We start from the raw sequence: 24,561 nt of genomic DNA, 5'->3' as shown, positions 1-24,561 counted from the left end.
ACACAACCAGGTGGATAATTACGATGGCTGGATGATGAAGTGATCCGTCGTCGTCTCTCACATAGTGATTCACTAATCCAATAGATTGATGATGGCGGTTCTTCTCTATCTTACACAAATCTCTGGAGTCAGTCACTGTATCGGTGCATCTGTTGTGTTACAGTTCACCAATATACTGTACCACTGATCACTTGACCCAATATGTAAACAAAGCCTCGTTGGCCCTCCCACGTGGCCTGTCTGGTGAATTCACTGCTTAACACAAAGTTCTAGTGATAGCACTGTATTTTTCTTTCCTATTCGCGGCGGTTATACGCTTTGTGATACTCCTAGATCTGTAATCTGTCACTGTAGCCTTAATTAACCCAAAAATATTGACGTTTAACTAGCGCGTGACCCCGCGACCCTCCCTTCACGGCTGGCTCCACTGGGGCTGTGTGCGCTTTGGTGTGTGTTTGTGTGTACTCACCTATTTGGCTTGTAGAATCGAGTTCTTGCTCTTGGACCCTTTTTTCCCTGTCACCGGTTGCTAAAACAATGTCTTCTGACCTATTTTCCTATCACATCTACTTTTAAAATTAAGAATGCCTCTCCAACCTGTTCCTTCGGTTATTTACATTTTACCATTACACTTAAAGGTAAACTTCCGAACATCTTTGTGACTCATCTAAGTCTCAAGCTTCCATTTTTGTTCTCGTTTTCTATAGGTATTCATTGTGAACATTTACCAGTCTGTCTAACCCACCTAAGTGTTTAATACGTCTCTTCGCGAAGTATACCGTGTGTGGTGTATATGTATAGGTGAGAGAAATATGAAGTAGATGTCGGAAAATCCGACACCATTTAATAATCATACAGATAATAGCTGTATTGTATAAACAAGTTACCCATAGAAAACGTAACTTGTAGTGGAATTACCGTCTAAAGAAAACGGGATATCATCACCACATACTATTATAATTCACCAGCTATTCTGCTGGGAATTATTCTTAAATACATTAGTCTTTGGACTTTACCATTATAAAAACATCTTATATAAATTAACTTAATTATCAATATTAAAGTAGAGTAAATGTGACCCTTCTATCACTTTCTGAAATCTGGACAATGTAAGCCAGGCGTCAGGGAGGAAGGAGGGCAGCCATTGTTGTTGATACTAGACCAGAGGCTCACGGGAGCAAATTCGGCTCCTGTTAATTTTACTTGGACGTAGTGTTATGGAAACCAAAGGTGTACCATCTCCAACACGCTGTCTACAAATTCAAGTTAAGTGTTCTTTCCGAAACCCATGTATCTTTCATTTATGGCCATTAATGTCATTATATAGGGTGATCCCGTTAGAGCACGACATAGCCTCAAACTAAAGGTAATTAAGCCAGGTCTTTATTGTTCCATGTATAGTGTTTTCTCTGATATAGCTTGTCATATATAGGTACCTGGCTTCACAGCTAGCGCCCTTTTAACAGGTCAAGACGAGGAAGCAAGACTGTGTGCACCAGTTACTGGGTGATGGAAGCTACCTCAAAGAGGATAATTTGGTGTCTACACCCTAGTTATACCTGGTGGACTAACCTGCTGTACTATAAGATAAGGAACCTTTTCAATGTATGTAGTTAATACTGTAGTTTGATTGGCTGCGTATATATTCAATTAACATAAACCCCCCCTAATGTGTAGAGGATCGATTTGTGAGATTGAGATTATTGCAGAAATACAGTCCACTTATCATTATACAAATTGCTATCGAAGTATATAAATTAACGTAAATATAAATTCTATATATATTCATATAAATTAAATAAATATAAATCTCACAGGTCGGCTCCCACAGTAGATATGGTAGAATGAATTATGTAGTAGATATGGTAGAGAGAAATATTTAGTAGATAAAGAAGATAAATGTGTAGTAGATATGGTAGAAGAAACATGGGTTGGGGTCAGTACATTAGATAACCGTTGCCTCTGATGCCTTGTCATACCGTCAGATCGTTGTCCTTCGTGTGTATTATCCTCGTCATTTCAAACAAGGTTTTGAGCTTTCTATTGTTCAACCGGTTTCGGATCCCAGACTCGAAATGTTTCTGAAACGGCTCTCAATTTACTAATAACTTCAGTTGGTCCCACTCCTTCGTCTAGCGTGTCTGGCAACCTCTGCTACATAACAAAGTGTTACATTCGATTCTCGTATTTTTTCGTGGATTTAAGCAGTTAATTTTAGAGTGTATGGTGGGAAATCCGTAATACCTTGTGTGTTAAACATCTGTAATCTCTACGTTCCTCCAGAGACAGTGTAACGAAAATTTCTTTCGCTTTCTCTAGAAATTTTCCAGCAACAGATATTGGCGGTTTATTGCGCCATCCACGGAGCTCCGCCCGTCCCAAGAAAAAAATATCGATTTCTGCGGCACTGAAACCTGGTAGAACTCGACTCCCATCCTCACAAACCCTAGGCAGTCCATATCCTTAAGACACGGATCTAAAATCCTCTATCCTATAATCCTCAGATTTTCCTCTTATTATGCTGTATCTCGAAGGATTTGTCTATCCCCTCGTGAACTAACCTCCAAGCCCTCAATTAAATTTATCTTTTCAACCGGAGGCCAGAAAGATAAGTTTGTTCTCACCATCCTGTCTAAAGTTTTAAATATCGCCACTTTTTCCATCAAGTTTTAACTCTAAATTTACCAACTCCATCTGCGAGTTCGTACCAACACTACATGACATTCCACACCGAATTCTGAAATTGAACGTTCTTCACTGCTCACTGACGTATACAAGTTACTCGACAACCTCACCAGTCACTACACCCTCCAGCAGTGACAGTCACCTCTGCTCTACTCAACACCCTCACCAGTCACTACACCCTCCAGCAGTGACAGTCACCTCTGCTCTCCTCAACACCCTCACCAGTCACTACACCCTCCAGAAGTGACAGTCACCTCTGCTCGCCTCAACACCCTCACCAGTCACTACACCCTCCAGAAGTGACAGTCACCTCTGCTCTCCTCAACACCCTCACCAGTCACTACACCCTCCAGCAGTCATTACACCCACCAGCAGTGACAGTCACCTCTGCTTTCCTCAACACCCTCACCAGTCACTACACCCTCCAGCAGTGACAGTCACCTCAGATCTCTTCAACAACCTCGCCAGTCACTACACCACCAGCAGTGACAGTCACCTCTGCTCTCCTCAACACCCTCACCAGTCACTACACCAACCAGCAGTGACAGTCACCTCTGTTCTCCTCAACATCCTCACCAGTCACTACATCCTCCAGCAGTGACAGTCACCTCTGCTCTCCTCAACACCCTCACCAGTCACTACACCACCAGCGGTGACAGTCACCTCTGCTCTCCTTAACACCCTCACCAGTCACTACACCCACCAGCGGTGACAGTCACCTCTGCTCTCCTCAACACCCTCACCAGTCACTACACCCACCAGCAGTGACAGTCACCTCTGCTCTCCTCAACACCCTCACCAGTCACTACACCCACCAGCAGTGACAGTCACCTCTGCTCTCCTCAACACCCTCACCAGTCACTACACCCACCAGCGGTGACAGTCACCTCTGCTCTCCTCAACACCCTCACCAGTCACTACACCCTCCAGCGGTGACAGTCACCTCTGCTCTCCTCAACACCCTCACCAGTCACTACACCCTCCAGCGGTGACAGTCACCTCTGCTCTCCTCAACACCCTCACCAGTCACTACACCCTCCAGCGGTGACAGTCACCTCTGCTCTCCTCAACACCCTCACCAGTCACTACACCCACCAGCGGTGACAGTCACCTCTGCTCTCCTCAACACCCTCACCAGTCACTACACCCACTAGCGGTGACAGTCACCTCTGCTCTCGTCACCGTCGCTACTATCAGATATTCATGAAGAATCCTGCCTCAAACAGCATAGTTTGATGCTTGCCACATTGTCGACCCCAGCAAATACTGTAACCACAAGGAGCGTTCTTGTTTGCTATACCTCCGTCGGTGTTCATAATTGCACACCCGATTGGTGCTGACGTATTTTCGAATGTGTTAATTGTGCCACATTATGTGTCTCTGGGAACTAGTTTACAGTTGTTTACTCTACACTTATATGTTTAAAGAAAAGGCACTTGTTTGCCACTAATTCAGGTACTGTCTTCACCAGACCTGTCTACAATGACCTCCGGCTCAGTCCTCCACGAGAAATGACCGGACAGTTTACTTCTGGTTCCCTAGGCAGCTTGACACCACTTGCTGGACAATATTTCAGCCAAAAAGTGCGCCTCCACACACCCAGTACACAGGAAGACGGAACCCAAGAATCGTTCACCCTGGGCCCCTATTGCCCCCACACCTACGATTCCTGGGACTCAACGCATTGCGACCCCTCCCCTAACCCCTCCCCTAACCCCTCCCCTCCCCGACCCCGCATCTAACTTTTCTCAATCTCTCCCAACACTTTCACAATCTCTTTCTACAGATAATATCATACTCATACTCTCACTATCTCCTACCAACGTCCTCACAATCTTCTTGCTGCATTCTCAAAATCTCTTCACACACCTTAGAATTTTCTCCCACATCTCACAATCTCATCCAATAGATCTCGCTATATTATTCTCCATGCTCATAATCTCCTTCCAACATTATCACTACCTCTTCTCGCTACCTCACAAACTCCATACACTATCACACAATCTTCTGTCACTACCTCACAATCTTCTCTCACTACCTCACAATCTTCTCTCACTACCTCACAATCTCCTCTCACTACCTCACAATCTCCTCTCACTACCTCACAATCTTCTCTCACTACCTCACAGTCTCCTCTCACTATCTTACAATCTTCTCTCACTACCTCACAATCTCCTCTCACTACCTCACAATCTTCTCTCACTACCTCACAATCTTCACTCACTACCTCACAGCCACTACCTCACAGCCACTACCTCACAGTCACTACCTCACAGCCACTACCTCACAGTCACTACCACAGTCACTACCTCACAGTCACTACCTCACAGTCACTACCTCACAGTCACTACCTCACAGTCACTACCTCACACCCACTACCTCACAGTCACTACCTCACAGTCACTACCACAGTCACTACCACAGTCACTACCTCACAGTCACTACCTCACAGTCACTACCTCACAGTCACTACCTCACAGTCACTACCTCACAGTCACTACCTCACAGTCACTACCTCACAGTCACTACCTCACAGCCACTACCTCACAGCCTCTACCTCACAGTCACTACCTCACAATCTCCTCTCACTACCTCACAGTCACTACCTCACAGTCACTACCTCACAGTCACTACCTCACAGCCACTACCTCACAGCCACTACCTCACAGTCACTACCTCACAGTCACTACCTCACAGTCACTACCTCACAGTCACTACCTCACAGCCACTACCTCACAGTCACTACCTCACAGTCACTACCTCACAGTCACTACCTCACAGTCACTACCTCACAGTCACTACCTCACAGCCTCTACCTCACAGTCACTACCTCACAGTCACTACCACAGTCACTACCACAGTCACTACCTCACAGTCACTACCTCACAGTCACTACCTCACAGTCACTACCTCACAGTCACTACCTCACAGCCACTACCTCACAGCCTCTACCTCACAGTCACTACCTCACAATCTCCTCTCACTACCTCACAGTCACTACCTCACAGTCACTACCTCACAGTCACTACCTCACAGCCACTACCTCACAGTCACTACCTCACAGTCACTACCTCACAGTCACTACCTCACAGCCACTACCTCACAGTCACTACCTCACAGTCACTACCTCACAGTCACTACCTCACAGTCACTACCTCACAGTCACTACCTCACAGCCACTACCTCACAGTCACTACCTCACAGTCACTACCTCACAGTCACTACCTCACAGTCACTACCTCACAGTCACTACCTCACAGTCACTACCTCACAGTCACTACCACAGTCACTACCTCACAGTCACTACCTCACAGTCACTACCTCACAGTCACTACCTCACAGTCACTACCACAGTCACTACCTCACAGTCACTACCTCACAGTCACTACCTCACAGTCACTACCTCACAGTCACTACCTCACAGTCACTACCACAGTCACTACCTCACAGTCACTACCTCACAGTCACTACCTCACAGTCACTACCTCACAGTCACTACCTCACAGTCACTACCACAGTCACTACCTCACAGCTACTACCTCACAGTCACTACCTCACAGTCACTACCTCACAGTCACTACCACAGTCACTACCTCACAGTCACTACCACAGTCACTACCTCACAGTCACTACCTCACAGTCACTACCTCACAGTCACTACCTCACAGTCACTACCACAGTCATTACCTCACAGCTACTACCTCACAGTCACTACCTCACAGTCACTACCTCACAGTCACTACCTCACAGCTACTACCTCACAGTCACTACCACAGTCACTACCTCACAGTCACTACCTCACAGTCACTACCTCACAGTCACTACCTCACAGTCACTACCTCACAGTCACTACCACAGTCACTACCTCACAGCTACTACCTCACAGTCACTACCTCACAAACTAACAGTGCAAAGGGAAGACTGTTGCCTCTTTTACTCTCCGAAGTTCCCACCGGAACGTTCTTCCCCCCTTCCTCTCCTTACTCTACGCTTCTCTCTTACCTTTCCTCATCTCTTTCCTTCCCTCCTCTACTCCTATCTTCGTCTACTCAACTAGTCTTGCTTGCGGGGGTTGAGCATTCCGAGCGCTTCCTATTCCTTTCCTTCTCTTCCCACCATTAAATTTCTTATCCTACTTTTCTCTTCCTATTTATTCCTTTCAAATCGTTTGTTTTCTTTCCTTTCCTAATTCCTCTTATTTCTTGCCATTCCTTTACTTACCCTTACCTTCCCATTTCTTTTTTTATTAATTCTCTTCCCGCCTGTCCCAAAAAAAGCATTTCTCTATTGCCCTCTATGTCCTGTTCCACTTCACCTGCCATACTATTACTGTCCATAATAACACTATCATCACCTCCAACCCTTCCTTCCCCTCTCACCTATTTTCTCTTTCTCTCATACACTCCCCTTCCCTCATCACTCCATCTCACAGGTTGCTCAACAAGCACCTTCTCCTCCTCATCTTTTAAACTCATGTCACCTCATCTTCGGTATATAATAAGTCTCATTTAACTGTACATTTCTCATCTATGTCCGGCTAGAGTTACTCTCTCTCCTCTCCTCACACTACACTACTTTACTCTCACTCTTCCCCATTACCTTCACCCTACACTACCCTCACCCTTCCCCACTACCCTCACCCTTCCCCACTACCCTCACCCTTCCCCACTACCCTCACCCTTCCCCACTACCTTCACCATACACTACCCCCTCACCCTTCACCCTACACTACCCCCTCACCCTTCCCCACTACCTTCACCCTACACTACCCTCACCCTTCCCCACTACCTTCACCCTACACTACCCTCACCCTTCCCCACTACCTTCACCCTACACTACCCTCACCTTTCCCCACTACCTTCACCCTACACTACCCTCACCCTTCCCCACTACCTTCACCCTACACTACCCTCACCCTTCCCCACTACCTTCACCCTACACTACCCTCACCCTTCACCCTACACTACCCCCTCACCCTTCCCCACTACCTTCACCCTTCCCCACTACCTTCACCCTACACTACCTTCACCCTTCCCCACTACCTTCACCCTTCCCCACTACCTTCACCCTACACTACCCTCACCCTTCCCCACTACCCTCACCCTACACTACCCCCCCTCACCCTTCACCCTACACTACCCTCACCCTTCCCCACTACCTTCACCCTATACTACCCCCTCACCCTTCCCCACTACCTTCACCCTACACTACCCTCACCCTTCCCCACTACCCTCACCCTACACTACCCCCTCACCCTTCACCCTACACTACCCTCACCCTTCCCCACTACCCTCACCCTACACTACCCCCCCTCACCCTTCACCCTACACTTCTCTCACCCTTCACCCTACACTACCCCCTCACCCTTCACCCTACACTACCCTCACCCTACACTCCCCCCCTCACCCTTCACCCTACACTCCCCCCCCTCACCCTTCACCCTACACTACCCTCACCCTTCCCCACTACCCTCACCCTACACTACCCCCCCTCACCCTTCACCCTACACTACCCTCACCCTTCCCCACTACCCTCACCCTTCCCCACTACCTTCACCATACACTACCCCCTCACCCGTCTCCACTACCTTCACCCTACACTACCCTCACCCTTCCCCACTACCCTCACCCTACACTACCCCTCCTCACCCTTCACCCTACACTATCCTCACCCTTCACCCTACACTTCCGTCACCCTTCACCACTACCTTCACCCTACTCTACCCCTCCTCACCCTTCACCCTACACTTCCCTCACCCTTCACCACTACCTTCACCCTACGTATCTTACCTCCTCCTCACACATAATATACCTTTCCAGGACATCCAACATCGTACTCAACTATAAATCTCATCTTTTCCTTTTCCATACTGCATCATCTTTTATATATTCCCTTTCCTCTTTCTTCGCATGTCGTCACCATCTCCACCCCTGCACATCCTCATCAGTCCCCAATACTCATCAATCTGCCCAACCACTTGGGCTGGACGGGAGAACGACGGTCTCGCTTCATGCAGGTCGGAGTTCAATCCCCAACTGTTCAAATGCTTGGCCGTCATTTCTTTTCCCCGTCCCATCCCATTCCAAACCCCTTCCACGTGCTATATAACCTTAACGGCTTGACGCTTTCTCCTGATAGTTCTTCTTTCCTTCCAACTCCGATTTTCATTCCATTCCTTCCCCTCACCCTTCCCCTTCACCCTTACGCTTCACCCTAACCCCTCACCCTAACCCTTTAGTCCACTGACCAAGTCTTCTTTTTCCCCTCATCAATTGCCACGAAGTGTTATCGCAAAAGTAATCTCAGACAAAGGTATATCAATAATTAATGTAATTGTTTCTCTAACGGAGCATAAGAGATGATAATAGTGGTGATGCCTGACCCTAGCAGAGCAGCTGTCCTCCTAAGGTTTCCCCAACGTCGAGAAAAAGTCACTTTAATGTGCCCTCTTCTAACCTACCAGAGGACCCAAAACAGAAAACAGGGCAATACGTAACTTTCGCATGCCGCTTACATTTTATTTTTCGACAATTCTTGGCCTTAATTAACGGATACAAGCGAAACGCGACGTTTATTGTAGAAGAGGTTGAGCAGAGAGGCAAGCCACTAAACTGGTCTTGGGATATTATTTAGTGAGTAAACAATACACATGTAGAAGTAGCCAAGGAAAATTTTAACGTCTAAGGCACCACTTTGGAAATGATAATAATGATTACTGATTGTGAGACACTAGTTACAACCGTAGGAAGATTTAAAGCTCCTTGGTTTTCCATTACAATACTTCTTCCATCTCCTGAATGCTTATACAGTACAATTGTTTTTTAAACCAAAGACGGGAATGGCATTTATATGCAAAGGAAAATTACACAAATTACAGGTGAGTGGAGATGGTATCCGGCGGAGCCCGGGTCGACCCTGTGCCCAGGACCCCTTCACACCCTTACAGGTTTTCCCCAGGCACACCCTCCCGATCCGCACCCCTCACATATCCCCTTCTTTATTTTCTCCGTCACACACCCTTCCCTGTCTCCAAACACATACCCGCCCCCATGATGACCAAACCACACGACGGAAAATTAACAAGCGACGACGTTTCGAAACGTCGACGCACCCCATCACCCCACCGAACATACCCTCTCAGGTGTTTCCACACATATACTCTCCCACTATAAACAGTCTGCCCATTTAGCCTCGCACTCACACACACCCTCCCTGTCTCCACCCACACACACGCGGGGTAGAGAAAGTATCCCCAGTCACTGTAACAATGTTCACTGTATACTATGTACATCACTATAATAAAGATATAAAGATTGTTCCCAGAATTTAAATCTGTTATCTGAACATTCGTTTGGCATGTCAGTGTCTGAATACACTAATGTTAAAAAGAGCTCAACTTTGTAGACTTATGACTTCATATTTCATATACAGAAACTTATGGGTGTAACAAACTAGGCTGTTGTAAGAATTATCCAGAAGGTTCCAGAAGTCGTGTAAGGACCTGACCTCACAACACGCATTCCTCTGGGGATTAGCAAGTCTGAGTCACAAAATTGCTGACGTCTTTGTTCATAGCTTCGTATAATGAACCATTCTATAGTATTCACTTATTTAGAGAAATTAGCCTTTATTAATTTTGCATTCAAATTGTATTGTATAATATTCCTGGTTATAATATCAAGAGTATTCAAATTATTAGGAGAATGAGTTTAAGTCACCTTCAGTGACGTCACTATCCATGACTAGACCTCGGCGCGGAAGAATTTGAGTGACCTGGCGGTCACAGGTCACCAGAGTTCCCACATTCAGTAATTTCTCAAAGGTTAAATAGCCATTTTAGATTTGGGAATAGCCCTTCCTTAAGAGGCTTGTGTAATTTAACTTCAGTAAAATATTTCAACCAATCTGGATCAATTCAGTACAAACAGAGGTTAATTGTTAAACTTAAGCCTTGCTAGTAACTTGGTAAAACTTAGACTATGCGGAAGGATACAATGCTCTAGTCTGGGGAAGACCAGACGAGGAGAGATCAGTGTGGGATCGAGATCAACTGGGAGAGGTCAACCATCTCACCTCTCCCCCCAAGACCAGCACTCCACCCAAGCTGGTCAACGTAGAGGTATAGTTGCTATGGTTCTTTATAGGGATAGTCAATTCATTGCCGATCTGGTCAATTTGGGAGTGTTCAAATAGGGAGCGCTAACATCTTTAGATTTTGTTTTAGTTTTTCTTTTAATAAATTAATTAGTTAGTAATTTGTCCTTTCATTATTTCCATGTGTATGTTATATTTATGTGGACTTGTCCTTGTCACGTGGTTCCCACGTGGCCGAGTTGAATTGGGCGCCGATTCTAACACCAAATCGGAAGTCATCATTACCGTTGATTTTTAATTAATTCCACACTAAGATCCAAAGGGTATATATTACTAGTGGGGATCAAGCCCCAAGGTTGATTAATTAGCATGATCGATCCAGACCTCGATCATTGCTCAGTGTTACTGGTCTGGTGGTGGCGGCGGAGGCGACTCTAGGGTTTTGCTCAAAGCGTATGTCACGTCATACGGGTTGTAGAATCCTAAGTCGGTCAATCGTCTTAGGACCACGTGGCGTGGAGTGGGCTTTAGTAAAAGTTTTGGGGTCCCTTGGTAAAGAACTAAAAGTAAGAATACGGGTAGAGGGAGTAAAAAGCAGGAGAGATCATTCGAGAACACCCCCCCCCCATCCGTGTTACAATGGTGCACAGCGGTGGTTTCAACAATTTTGTTTGAAATTGTTGACAGGCTCACGCGTCTAGCCATTCGAACACTTGTGTGGATGCTAAGGAGACAGCTGCGGGCCAGGATTAGTCGTGCGCCTCACAACAGTGCGTTTGAGTGGGGATTGGCGAATCTTGGGGTCATGCGGACTGATAGGATTAAGGTTTAGTTAGTAAGATTAGGCTGTTAAGATTTATTGGCTAAGGAGACCGCTCCGAGTTGATTGGACTGGGTACCGTACTCGACCCATTGCAATTGATTCAGAGGTGTTGGGAGCCACCATACTCTCAACAGCAGTTCCTTGTGCGCTGTCTGGGCGGATTTATCTGTGGGACGCCAGGAGATAGTCCGAGGGCGTTATTAGACGACCCAAAACGCTAGGAAAAACGTAAATCCGTGAAGGGCGTTGTGGCCTCCGAGGGACGGACTAGTAACCTACCTAACAGCGATTCAACAACTAAGTGATCGCACACTTAGTGGAGGTTGAGTCGTCTCTAGTCTTAATTGTTGCTGAAAGCTGCGTGTCGCTCTGTGGAATCTAGATAGTCGAGACCTCTAGGCTAGGTGCCGTACGGCGAGCCTGTAGGAGCAATGATAAGATTAAGTCGAGTGTATCTTTGAATTAAGTATAATTAAATTTATAAAGTAATTCCGTTTATTTGCGTTGTTCTAGAGATTAATTTTTGTTTCCCCTAAATTCAATCCCCGGTTAAATGTTTTTCCCAGGTGTTAGTATTTTCTTGTATATTAGGCTAAGTGCGTACATTAAGCTTTGCTATTCCCTATTATATTAGTTTAAGTCAGAGGCGTTGTTGCTAGAGTGTAGTTAATCCTCTGGACTTAGGGCTATATGTCGGTCACTATAGTTAGTGAAGGAGTTTGTTACATGGGGACCTGGAGGCCCACCGCGACCACACTGTCAAATACTCCATAAAATAACCCATTACCATGTAAAGTTGTGTGAGGCTTGAACTGTGGACAGAGAAAGAGGCAACCATTCTCTTTTACAGAGAGATGGATTACTCAACATTGCCCTGGTGTCTGTCTGTCTCTGTCTGTCTCTCTCTGTCTCTCTCTCTCTCTCTCTCCGTCCAATTATATCTCCTTCCTTCCAATTCTCCGTCCCTCTCATTATCCCCTCACATCTCTCTCTGTTCCCTACCTCCCATTCTCTCTCATTGTCTCTCCCTCAATCCTTTCCCTTTATTTTCCCTCTGTTCTTCTCCCAGTGGTCAAAACCTGCTGAACGACAACCTAGTTGTCGAGGTTGTCGCGGTTGTCAACCTCAAAACATGCTGAACATAACGTTGAATCAATGTCGACAATGTTGATTTAATTTTAAAACAGTATAAATATGTGATTAAACTCTATGGAAATGAAACATTTCAGACAACAAGTTGTTGTTAGTCGCAATAGGAGTCAATCTTACCTAAATAACACGGGGAGGGGGGGGGGGGTAGGTTAACCCAAACTAGCTACCACCCCTTGGCACGCGCTATACAATCACTGATCACCCTGCAAAGTTTAGATGGGCTAGCCCTAAGCATCTGGCCTCCAACTTCGAACAGATACAAAAATATTCCCTCCTATATATATATTTTTTAATTATGACCAAATAAATTGGGTAGTTGGTGTTTCCTGGAATGGCCTTGAGAGGTAGAATTCAGAATAATTGATAAGGTAAATTGAAACTCCCTATTGAACAAAGTGACTCGCCATTTAAATTAACATATAGATGGAAACATCGGCTCGTTTTCCATAAATATAGATTAATGTAACAAGTAAGATTAAGGAACATATTGAAAGACAGAGGAAAATACAATTTACGAGGCAAGTTCATGGGAAAACAGAGAAAACATATAGAGATTATACTAAAATACAACCATGTGCAATTGAGACTTTCAATCCTGCATCGAAAACCTTATCTATATCTTTAAACTTAGCATGGTAACTGGTGACTGTGAAGAGACTTATATAAGGGATAGGTCGCCGTCGGCCCGCCACACCCCTCCCCCCACCACCCGAAGGGGGCGTGGTGGACTCTTTGCATCCCCCTCACAAATTCAGAGGAAATGAAGAGTTCTGCCTCGATTCCGCTGATTTTTTTCATATTCTTAAAATTAGTTGAACAAAAATCAAATACTCGTTCAATACATTTGTTCACATACTTGACAGAAAAAACTAATTTCATGAGAAATTGCCGTTCTAGGGAGGAGCCCAACACTTAAGCTGAGTACCTATATGAGCCACAGGGACGTTAGAAAGAACTTTTTCAGTGTCAGAGTAGTTACTAAATGGAATGCATTAGGCAGTGATGTGGTGGAGGCTGACTCCATACACAGTTTCAAATGGAGATATGATAGAACTCGAGAAGCTCAGAAATCTGTACACCAGTAAATTAACTGTTGAGAGGCGGGACCAAAAAGTTAGAGCTCCTCCCCTGCAAGAACAACTAGGTGACTACATCTAGTGGAATCATGATACCTTAAAATAACTCAAGCAGGCAAAAAAATATTTAGTTTGTGGTAATTTTGACCAATTAAAGCAACTCAGGTCAACGTGACACTAGCTCACTTGTTAGGGAAAATGAAGACACGAAGAGAGGAACTCAAGTGGTTTAGAATGCATGTAAGGAATCAAATGAATGACAATAATAAAGAGTTATCAGAAGGATGAACCATTTTCGATAACCCACAATGATCAGAATTAGAGCATATAATATTTTTTTCTCCATATAAATGAGTTTCCAGAAAGGATTTACTGTGTCTTAGCTATGGTTAATGATAACGTGTAAATAGCAATAAGGATCAAAACGGGTAAAATCGGAACACATCAAATTGGAAACCTGGAAAAATTGCAGTAATGGTGCATGTGGCTGTGAGCGTTTAGTAGTTAATATGGGTAATGTCACACGAAGGCAAGACCTGAGGCACCAGTGAGTTGAAGAAATGCTTAAGAAGTCAAAAACTTATACTACCTGAAGGTAGAAGTCAATGACTTCAGGGAGCCTAAGTTTATAGCAAAAGCCTACGACATCCTCGTGTCAGGTGCAAGAAGGCATCAGACACTCTCGAAAAGATCTCTGAAGGTGCTGTAATGGTACATTATAATGACATCAAGTTGTATCAAATAAACACCACATTACTCTCTACCCATGAACATGGGTTCTGTGAATTGGTATTCTGTCTAATCATATTTATTAGAGGTATATAACACGATGATTCTTGCAAATGAACAAGAAAGAATACTCACCATACCACTCATTAAAGTGAAGAATAAATTTAATAAACACTTACCAAAATTTATTTTAAATCTGGATATTCTGTCAACTAAATGAAGAGGCTTGGCCTCACACAAAGGAATTACGTTCATTTATTATATAATTATATTTCTGAAAAAAATAATACATTGTTTTAAACTGAGGTAGTAATTTCCATATTTGAAATTTTATATCCTATTTACACGTATTCTTTGCAATTTCCTATCACTTTTTCCATCACTGTTCTCTCGTTTACCATTTCCCATATCACAGCTATTTCTTACTACTGCACTGTTCACTTTTGATAACTGCAACAAATTTATCCCTTCACTTGTAGGAGATGCGCTTCTAGCGAGGTACCCCGACCGTCCAAGTGGTTGGGCACCATTCCTTCTCCCCCGTCCCATCCCAAATCCTTATCCTGACCCCTTATAGTTGTTGGAAATTATCCAACACTTATACAACATTTTTGTATAATAATACATCCTTATTGTATTAATCACAGTAATTACTAATCTTACTATTTCGTAGAATTAATCCAATGAATATTTCTATTGTGACGCAGTATTTTACCAGATCCTTCCTACAGTCTCCGTGACGCCGGGAGGTAGCAGCAAGTTGAAACATGAAATATCTCCACATTTAGTTGAATCTAAACCGAGTCCAGTTAATTACTTCCCTTTATTAAGGATAATTGTTTATTTAGTTGTTTTAAGTATACAGCATATTACTGCTGTACATATTACATATTATTACATATTACATATTACAAAAATCCAGAACGTTTATTCTCTAGCCGTATTCCGTAATTTATATAAGAATATATTACATTAATATTACTGCTTACTGAACTCACTTATTTAGGTGAATTAACAACTAGAGTGGAAAATATTGCAATGTAAAACCATTCAACATAACATTCCTTCCCTTATTTTTATGCCGTCTTAATAAGCTGACTTGCATTATGCAAAAAAATATTGCATCTTAATACATTATCTGTGACATCAGTACTTGTCACAATTCCTTACTTCCCTAATTAATTACAAGTAAATAAAACACTTTACGCTCTAGACTACTTTGGAGCGTTCTGCGCATGTGTATGGCAGCCAGGGAGGAAGGAGGCAATTCCTACTAGTGACGCCATATTAACAGTGTGTTAGCAGCGTGCAAGAGAGAGGAGTCATTGCAAGGAACTTTCTTAGTGTCATTTTATTCGCTCCTACAACCACAAGAGCGGTGCCATGTTCTTTCGGCACATAAGGGCAGTGTCCTGGAACTAATTAATACTCCAGCCCGTAGTTGACGTCTTAGCAACGGCAGTTCAGGACGGAGGGTTGGAGTCCTTCCCTCGACCAACGGACACTTGTCCCGGCAACTATTAATTATCTGCATGTTTATTGTGTACACATTTAATATTTAGACCAGTTGTCGTTAGGCCATTTATTTACAACAAAAATCCAGAACGTTTATTCTCTAGCTGTATTCCGTAATTGATATAAGAATATATTACATTAATGTCTGTAGAAGAATTCTACAATGTCAAATATATCGTTTATATTACATAAGGAAGAATTCCCTATTATTAGATGTATCTGTATTTCTTTATGTAGAAGATTTCTACATTGTAATTACCTTGCAGCTCCCGAGTCCACGTCACGCCAGGAGCTAGGCTTCCCACCTTCACGTGCAACAGTTTCCCCGACGCAACACGTCGTCAGTGGAGTGTGACAACTGATTTCACAACTCTTATTTTCTCAGCTAAGCTGTTAATTGTTGTTTGTAAAGACATAATAACTTAGCTACCTTAATAATCTCCTAATGAGATCAATACTACTAACCCATTAATTTGATTTTAATATTTTACCATATTACTGTAGTATCTTAAGGTACTTTTGCCTCAAATTATTATTATATTATCCATTTAATTTTCATTTACATTTAGTTACTTCAGTGAAGAAGCAGCACTGAAATCATGCTTGGGATATATTAATCTTTTGGCATGTAACCCCCCATTTTGGGTGAGTGATTTTGACTCATAATATACACTCCCTTTTATATTCAATGTATTATTAATTAAGAACATAGATAGGACACTAGTTCATGGAATTAATATCAAACCACTTGTTCTACCTAGTTTTCCACTATTTCACAAAAAGTGGTGGTCCTTCGTAGCTATCGGAAATAGAATCAATTTAAATGATTTACATTAGTCAAGCTTTCCCACAATAATCTTATCAGCTTGGTGCTTTCTCCTAATAATTCCTTCCTTCCTTCCTTCCTAGCAAAGTAGTTCCTGCTTAGTAACAGCCACTGGGGAGCTAAAGAATGACAAGGCATCTCCTAAACTTGTTCCCAAAAAGGGCAAAATCGCAAAACGCCTCCCAGTGACCTCAGATAAAACAGGGGCGAGCCGCACACCTCGCCCCATAGGACAGAGCAGGAATCACCAAGACATGCCAACGCTCCGCATCGCTCGTCCAAGCCGGCCGGCGTAGATCGCCTCTTCGGCCGAGGAACCAGCTAGAACATGTTAAAATTCGTCAGCGTCCCCGTGACCTTGGACGGCAAGTGCGCCACAGAGTCTTAACAAGCCGGACTGTTAAAAAGGATTGCCTGGCGGCGGTAATGGCTTTCGAGACGTTACGGGTAAACAGTGTAATGTGTTCCAATGTGTTCGAGCGGCTCACAAGGCGGAATAGGTGTCCAGACGTCGCTCGTCAAGACGGAATCAGGAATCCCACGAGCACTGTGTGATACTGGTGTTTGAGGCCCGCACTCTGCCCCAGTAAACAATAACTTTGCGAATCCGTATTCTCCGGATGCGTTCATGAACTGTATGTTGCAAGAATATGTGGCGCCATTAACAGGTAAATTAACCACAAACATTCATTCAAGAAAACACTTGTGATTATAAGAGAAGAATTGAAAGCACTGCTCAAATACAGTGGATCACATAAGAAAATCGGCTATACAAGTTTTCTTTCAACGACACTAAATAATCTTCATAACTTATAAGATCTTGATTTATGAGATATCCAATTATTCCTTTACAGCTCGAAGCGAGCTCGACAGAACTTTGGTATGAGAATAAGTACAGAGGCGTTTATTAGAGATGACGATGTACCATAGGACGGTAAGGGAACTCTCAGGAGAAAACACCAAGCTATTACAACTAAATAGCATTTGAAAGGGATCAGGATAGGGATTTGGAAAGGGATGGGAGAAAGGAATGGTGCCCAACCACTTGGACGGTCGGGGATTGAACACCGGCCTGCATGAAGCGAAACCGTCTCTCTACCGTCCAGCCTAGGTGGTACTGGACGGAAGAGAAAGCCTGTAAAACACATTGGTAGATAAACATAGAGCTCCAGCGTACTATGGATATGGTTATTAGAGTATATGTTAATAAGGCTTATTATAGACTGTGGGTTGGTTGGTGTTGTCTTCGTTGATCCTTCTCTACGGACAACCCAACCCACAACTCGGTAGAGTGCTTATACTAGGAGATCACCCTTGGCGCTTCTGGCTCTTGGAGAGGGGCTCAACGTCACACGTTTAGGGGATGCGGCTCCAACATTTAGCCTCGTTGTCACGTGCACACACCCACTCGAGCCGCTGTGACTCCCCACTCTCTCCCTAGGTGATATGATCTCCTCAATCCCCTTTTTGACTTATTAGTATTACCTTTTACCCTGTCCACGGCAGTGGTTCTTGGTTCTTTCTCTCTCTCTCTCCTTCTTTACTACCTCCTGGGAAGCCTCACTAGGACGAGGGCAAACACCAGCAAATTGGGATACATTTACTGGACAAAGCACATACACGATACATACACACATATAATAATAATGAATCCTATACTCTATAATATCACAATCAGGTTGCACTCCAACACCATCAGAACTCTATTATCAGCTTATCAAGTGGTATCCTATCTCATGGTTCACCACCTGATACTATCCACCTCCTCAAGTTGATCAAGTCTACATACACTGTTGCACCATCAGCAAGATAACATATATATACAGAAAATCAGCATTTGAATGCAATAACATATACCAGTATAAATGTTCATTGATACTTCAGTATAAAAAAACTCCTTGACGTAAGAATGCCAACAGTCACTCACCTCTCACTGCGTCTTGCACGCTAATGACAACCAAACACTATCAACTCCCTATAAGTAATCCACCAGAACTTCCCCTTCCACCTCTGGAAGTTCACTACCCCAATATCCTTAGGTTCTTCCGGGCTTCACTACCAGGATCCTCTGCAGCTCCTCCAGGCTGCTATCATGAAGTTTCCTTGAGCAACTACGGTGCTTCACCCTTCTGCTAGGGTCCTCCACAGCTCTCTTGGCTGCTACACCATGAAGTTTCCCCGAGCAAGTATGGTGCTTCTCCACCTCTACAGAAGCACGTGACACTCCTCTTCTCTGCTGCTTCTCCTCACAGCTCGAGGTCCTCTGCTCCACTACCTTGGAGTCTCATCAGCTACATCATCTGCTGGCTTCGAAGTTCTCATCAACTTCTTCCCCAAAGACAAACCTGCAACCCATCGACGTTCCAATAAAATGTTCCCCTTTAACACATGAACAAAAAATAATCACACAATATGCTTGCCTCAAACCTCTATCTGTCCTCTACATACAGTGAGAGTGGACTCCCCCCGTTTTGGGCGGGTCCATACTCCACCTCGCCTGGCGGCGGTCCTCACTCGCTGGGAGGGTCTTCCTCCATCCGGAGCCAGGCTCCCTCAGTCGTCCGCCAGCGCTCAGAGGGGGCGGACGTCGCTCCGTGTTCCTCCCTCTTCACTCTCCTATTTCAGGCCTTCTGCCTTATTAAAACATGTCTAACTTATAAATAAACATTGCTACTGTCGCTGGGCACACGACCAACTACAAGTGATCACTATGAACTGGCGTATATCGTGCTTACCACAGATCGGCTGGTCGAGGGCGCTTTCCCTCTGACGGCGTCTGGTCAGGGCGCTCCCACGGCCCACAATAATGTCTCTGGCCGGCTTGATACTCTCTTCTTCGACCAGGACTTGAGACCACAACGTTCCCAGCTCGGTTCCACAGCTGGCACGTCTACACACTTCTCTTCTCTTCGAGATATATCACTAGGGGTTCCCTTCTGATGGGAGCTCAACGGAGCGCGGCTACCCCCTGCGATGTCTGGCACTCAAGTGAGGTCAAGGTCCTCCGGAAGCGAGCCTCACGCCTCCAGCAAAATGTCCACATCTCCTAGCCAGTCATTTATCTATTTTCTTCTGCATTGCCCATAATCTCAAACTGTTATACATATCCAACCAGCCATTTTACATATGGGTTATCACCTCAATATTTGCTAGACCTTCTAGTTAGGTCAGGCTTGCTGAATAACTCTCAAGAAGGGAGACTCGTTTCTCCTGCAGGCTGAGATCATAACAGGCTACAATAACTTATATTTTTTATCGTATTGCTTTCTCAACCATTACATGTGTTACAGTATGCAGGTGTTTCAGGTGTTTACCATTAGTGACAGGGTGCATGCAGGTCTCATATGCAGGTGTAGTATTGCACAATACAATGGAAGAATCCAAGGACATGCGTTTATAAAATGGGCAATAAATCCCTAATGCTGTCCCACCATGGATGGAGCACGACCACTTGCACAGGAAACTAAGTTTACAAAGTGTGTTTGTTTTTCTTGGAAGCAAGATCTCAAAGCCTCAAAAATAGATGATCCTGTTGTGAGGGTTCTGAAAGATTCAACGACACCATTTCTTCATACACTTTACAAACTTCATCTACAAAACGCAACAAAAGCTTCAATAACAGCTCTTCTATTACTAACCGTTGATTTATCAATTTCAATTGAGAACTGTCTGCTCTGTTATTTTTTTCAACTAGTTGGGTTTTTACATCAGCTGATATTTCATCAATTCTTCTCCGAATCGATTCATTTACATGAGTTCATTGGTAAAGTTTTTAGAATACTTGATGAATCTTGATGCAACACAAGTTTGCAAATGAATTTAAAATGCCTTTTCAATACCTCTATGTGCACTTCCAGTTTTTGCAATGATTTGTGCAATTCCATGTGCAGCAATCATTGAAGTTGTGCTTTTCTAAATAAAGAAATAACAGTTTTCGTTTTTTTTATGTTAACAATTATAAATAATTAATGGATTTGTCCATTCCGGCAGTTTTTTATATAATACGCTATACACGTCTTGACGGCTTCATAATTTAATTTTAAAATGAGCTTTTACACAAAAGACACTCAGGCGGTTTTGGATCCAGTAGACTTTCAACAAACCCATAAGACAAATAAAATAATATCAATACACATATTGTCAACACTACTTTTCATCAATCATTATTATTGTCAACAAAGGCTTTTAAAAACAATAAAAATGCTTTGTTCACTTTCAGCGTAGCTCATTCAGTTATTATCACATCACCATTAAACACCATTATTACAACATCAATACCATTAAACCTCAGAATATCACTGCGAGAATTAAGGAGGCGAAAAACTAATAGATGAATCCTCAAACTCACACTATTTGTTATGCTTACTCCACATGATTAATGTTCCAACTTTTACAAAGGGATCAACATCGCAACATGCGCACATATTCAGAAAAAAAAATTGTAGTTGGAACCAATTTATCTCCCACCAGCAGCGACAGTCACCGCTGCTCTCCATAACACCCTCACCAGTCACTACTCCCACCAGCAGTGACAGTCACCTTTGCTCTCCTCAACACCCTCACCAGTCACTACACCCTCTAGCAGTCACTACACCCACAAGCAGTGAAATTCTCCTCAACACCCTCACCAGTCACTACACCCACCAGCAGTGACAGTCACCTCTGCTCTCCTCAACACCCTCACCAGTCACCTCTGCTCTCCTCAACACCCTCACCAGTCACTACACCCACCAGCGGTGACAGTCACCTCTGCTCTCCTCAACACCCTCACCAGTCACTACACCCAGCAGCGGTGACAGTCACCTCTGCTCTCGTCACCGTCGCTACTATCAGATATTCATGAAGAATCCTGCCTCAAACAGCATAGTTTGATGCTTGCCACATTTTCGACCCCAGCAAATACTGTAACCACAAGGAGCGTTCTTGTTTGCTATACCTCCGTCGGTGTTGATAATTGCACACCCGAAGACGGAACCCAAGAATCGTTCACCCTGGGCCCCTATTGCCCCCACACCTACGATTCCTGGGACTCAACGCATGGCGACCCCTCCCCTCTGTCGCTGATAAACCTGGCTTACCCAGAGACATTGTGCCTGCTGACGTTGTCACCCGCGGACGGTGACAACGTCCGGGACCTGACATTATAATACAGCAACAATGGAAACAAAGATTTTTTTACGTACCTTAAAGATTGGTGGAGTTGTATCACGTGATGAGCTGTTTATGTTGACTTACCTGAAGAGGCATGAAAACTAATTAGGATTTTTTTTTAAGTTTATTCATTAAACACCTACTATACCACATGAATAATCAGATTGCAATCCACATATATAAACAGTGAAGGTTTATGTGACATATGAGTATCGAAGTGATCTTACCTTAAATTGAAGGTCGACAAGATTGGAGTACTTTGCCTCGACGAACGATGGAACTGGAGTACTCGTCGTGAAAGACGAGGGCGCTGGAGTACTCGTCGTGAAGGACGAGGGCGCTGGAGTACTCGTCGTGAAGGACGAGGGCGCTGGAGTACTCGTCGTGAAGGACGAGGGGGCTGGAGTACTCGTCGTGAAGGACGAGGGCGCTGGAGTACTCGTCGTGAAGGACGAGGGCGCTGGAGTACTCGTTGTGAAGGACGAGGGGGCTGGAGTACTCGTCGTGAAGGGCGAGGGCGCTGGAGTACTCGTCGTGATGGATGAGTGAGCTGGAGTACTCGTCGTGAAGGACGAGGGGGCTGGAGTACTCGTCATGAAGGACGAGGGCGCTGGAGTACTCGTCGTGATAGACAAGGCGCTGGAGTACTCGTCATGATGGATGAGTGAGCTGGAGTACTCGTCATGAAGGACGAGGGCGCTGGAGTACTCGTCATGAAGGACGAGGGGGCTGGAGTACTCGTCATGAAGGACGAGGGCGCTGGAGTACTCGTCATGAAGGACGAGGGGGCTGGAGTACTCGTCATGAAGGGCGAGGGCGCTGGAGTACTCCTCATGAAGGACGAGGGGGCTGGAGTACTCGTCATGAAGGACGAGGGCGCTGGAGTACTCGTCATGAAGGACGAGGGGGCTGGAGTACTCGTCATGAAGGGCGAGGGCGCTGGAGTACTCCTCATGAAGGACGAGGGGGCTGGAGTACTCGTCATGAAGGGCGAGGGCGCTGGAGTACTCCTCATGAAGGACGAGGGGGCTGGAGTACTCCTCATGAAGGACGAGGGGGCTGGAGTACTCGTCATGAAGGACGAGGGCGCTGGAGTACTCGTCATGAAGGACGAGGGGGCTGGAGTACTCGTCATGAAGGGCGAGGGCGCTGGAGTACTCCTCATGAAGGACGAGGGGGCTGGAGTACTCGTCATGAAGGACGAGGGCGCTGGAGTACTCCTCATGAAGGACGAGGGCGCTGGAGTACTCCTCATGAAGGACGAGGGGGCTGGAGTACTCGTCATGAAGCAGTTAAGTCGTCTAATATTTCCTGTAAAACACTAAACTATCCCGAGTCATCACTTCGCCCCGTACAACAGTAGCGCCGTTTTCTGTGCTGGTTTCTTCCACATAACACTGTGTAAACTACAGTCCACTTTTAGGACATTGTCCGGCCAGGATCTAATAACTACGGTACCTTTACCCTTTAAAGCACAACATTTGTACCGTACACAATCAGGCATGAACACTACAACGTTCAGTCCCAGTAAATCACTTTCACTAAACACTTGTTTCATCATAAACGGTAAATTTTTCATATAAACTTTTTTTCATTTCCGTTATTTTCAGCACAGCACAGCACAGCACAGCACAGCACAGCACAGCACAGCACAGCACAGCACAGCACAGCACAGCACAGCACAGCACAGCACAGCACAGCACTGCTCTCACTGACCAAACATAATGAGTGAGAGCTCTGACGACCCGTCCTCAGGCGGTGGTGGGCCAAGCCGCGACTCCCACAATGACGCATTTATTAACTTGAACGCATAGGGTACTTAAAGTCAGCTTTTCTTAAATATTGTTGATCATAGAACTTGCTGAATAGGTAAGTCTAGGTTAGGTCATGTTGTGGTGTTTAGGATCTATTGGAACTTATTGAGTGAAGCATTTACAGGTGCGATTCGAACAGCAATACACCTTTCCTGTATTTAGCTTATGTAAAGTGTTTTACATTCGTAAAGGGGGCGTTTGATGGCTGGCTTGAGCTGGTTTTTGGTCTTTGTTTATGAGGACGGACTGTGACATGTCCCGTGGAAGTAAACAGTTCAGGTCTTTTTATAATTGATATTTGAGAAAAATTTTGCTCTGAATGAACAGAATGTTAAAATTAATTAATGCGTCTTTAGCAGCTCGTCTTCCAAACAAAGACCCAAAAGTGATTCCAAGAATGTAACCCGTCCTCGACTCAAGTCCATTACATCCAGCGGTCGACCCCACGGACGCATTCATAAATTTTAATATGCTGTTCATTCAAAACGGGAATTTCCTCAAGTATAAATTAATATTATAATATATTAGTATATAGGCATAGGTTAGGTTAGGTTAGGTGTTTAGGTTCTGTTGGCGATTATTTGTATTTGTAGTACGTGGGTGAAGCATTTATAGCGTTGTGATTCGAACAAAATTCGTCAGTGGAGCTCTGGAAGTATTCGAACGTCAACAGTTGTGAGTCGTTTGTAAACCGTT

At 44.5% G+C, this 24,561-nt stretch overlaps 1 protein-coding gene across 1 annotated transcript in view; it reads left to right on the top strand.

Annotated features, from left to right (window-relative positions):
• The window catches only part of LOC138367350 (inactive protein tyrosine kinase pTKL-like), a 62,334-nt gene extending 38,551 nt beyond the window's left edge, over window positions 1-23,783 (top strand). Inside the window, exon 3 of the mRNA XM_069328802.1 lies at window positions 23,662-23,783. Coding sequence (XP_069184903.1) covers window positions 23,662-23,783 — 122 coding nt within the window. The remainder of the gene's footprint in view (window positions 1-23,661) is intronic.
• Window positions 23,784-24,561: the final 778 nt, after the last annotated feature.

The sequence above is a fragment of the Procambarus clarkii genome, chromosome 2 (assembly GCF_040958095.1).
Source record: "Procambarus clarkii isolate CNS0578487 chromosome 2, FALCON_Pclarkii_2.0, whole genome shotgun sequence".
Taxonomy (NCBI): domain Eukaryota; kingdom Metazoa; phylum Arthropoda; class Malacostraca; order Decapoda; family Cambaridae; genus Procambarus; species Procambarus clarkii.
Note: the sequence above shows the minus strand (reverse complement) of the source record. Positions and strands in the feature narration are given on the sequence as shown.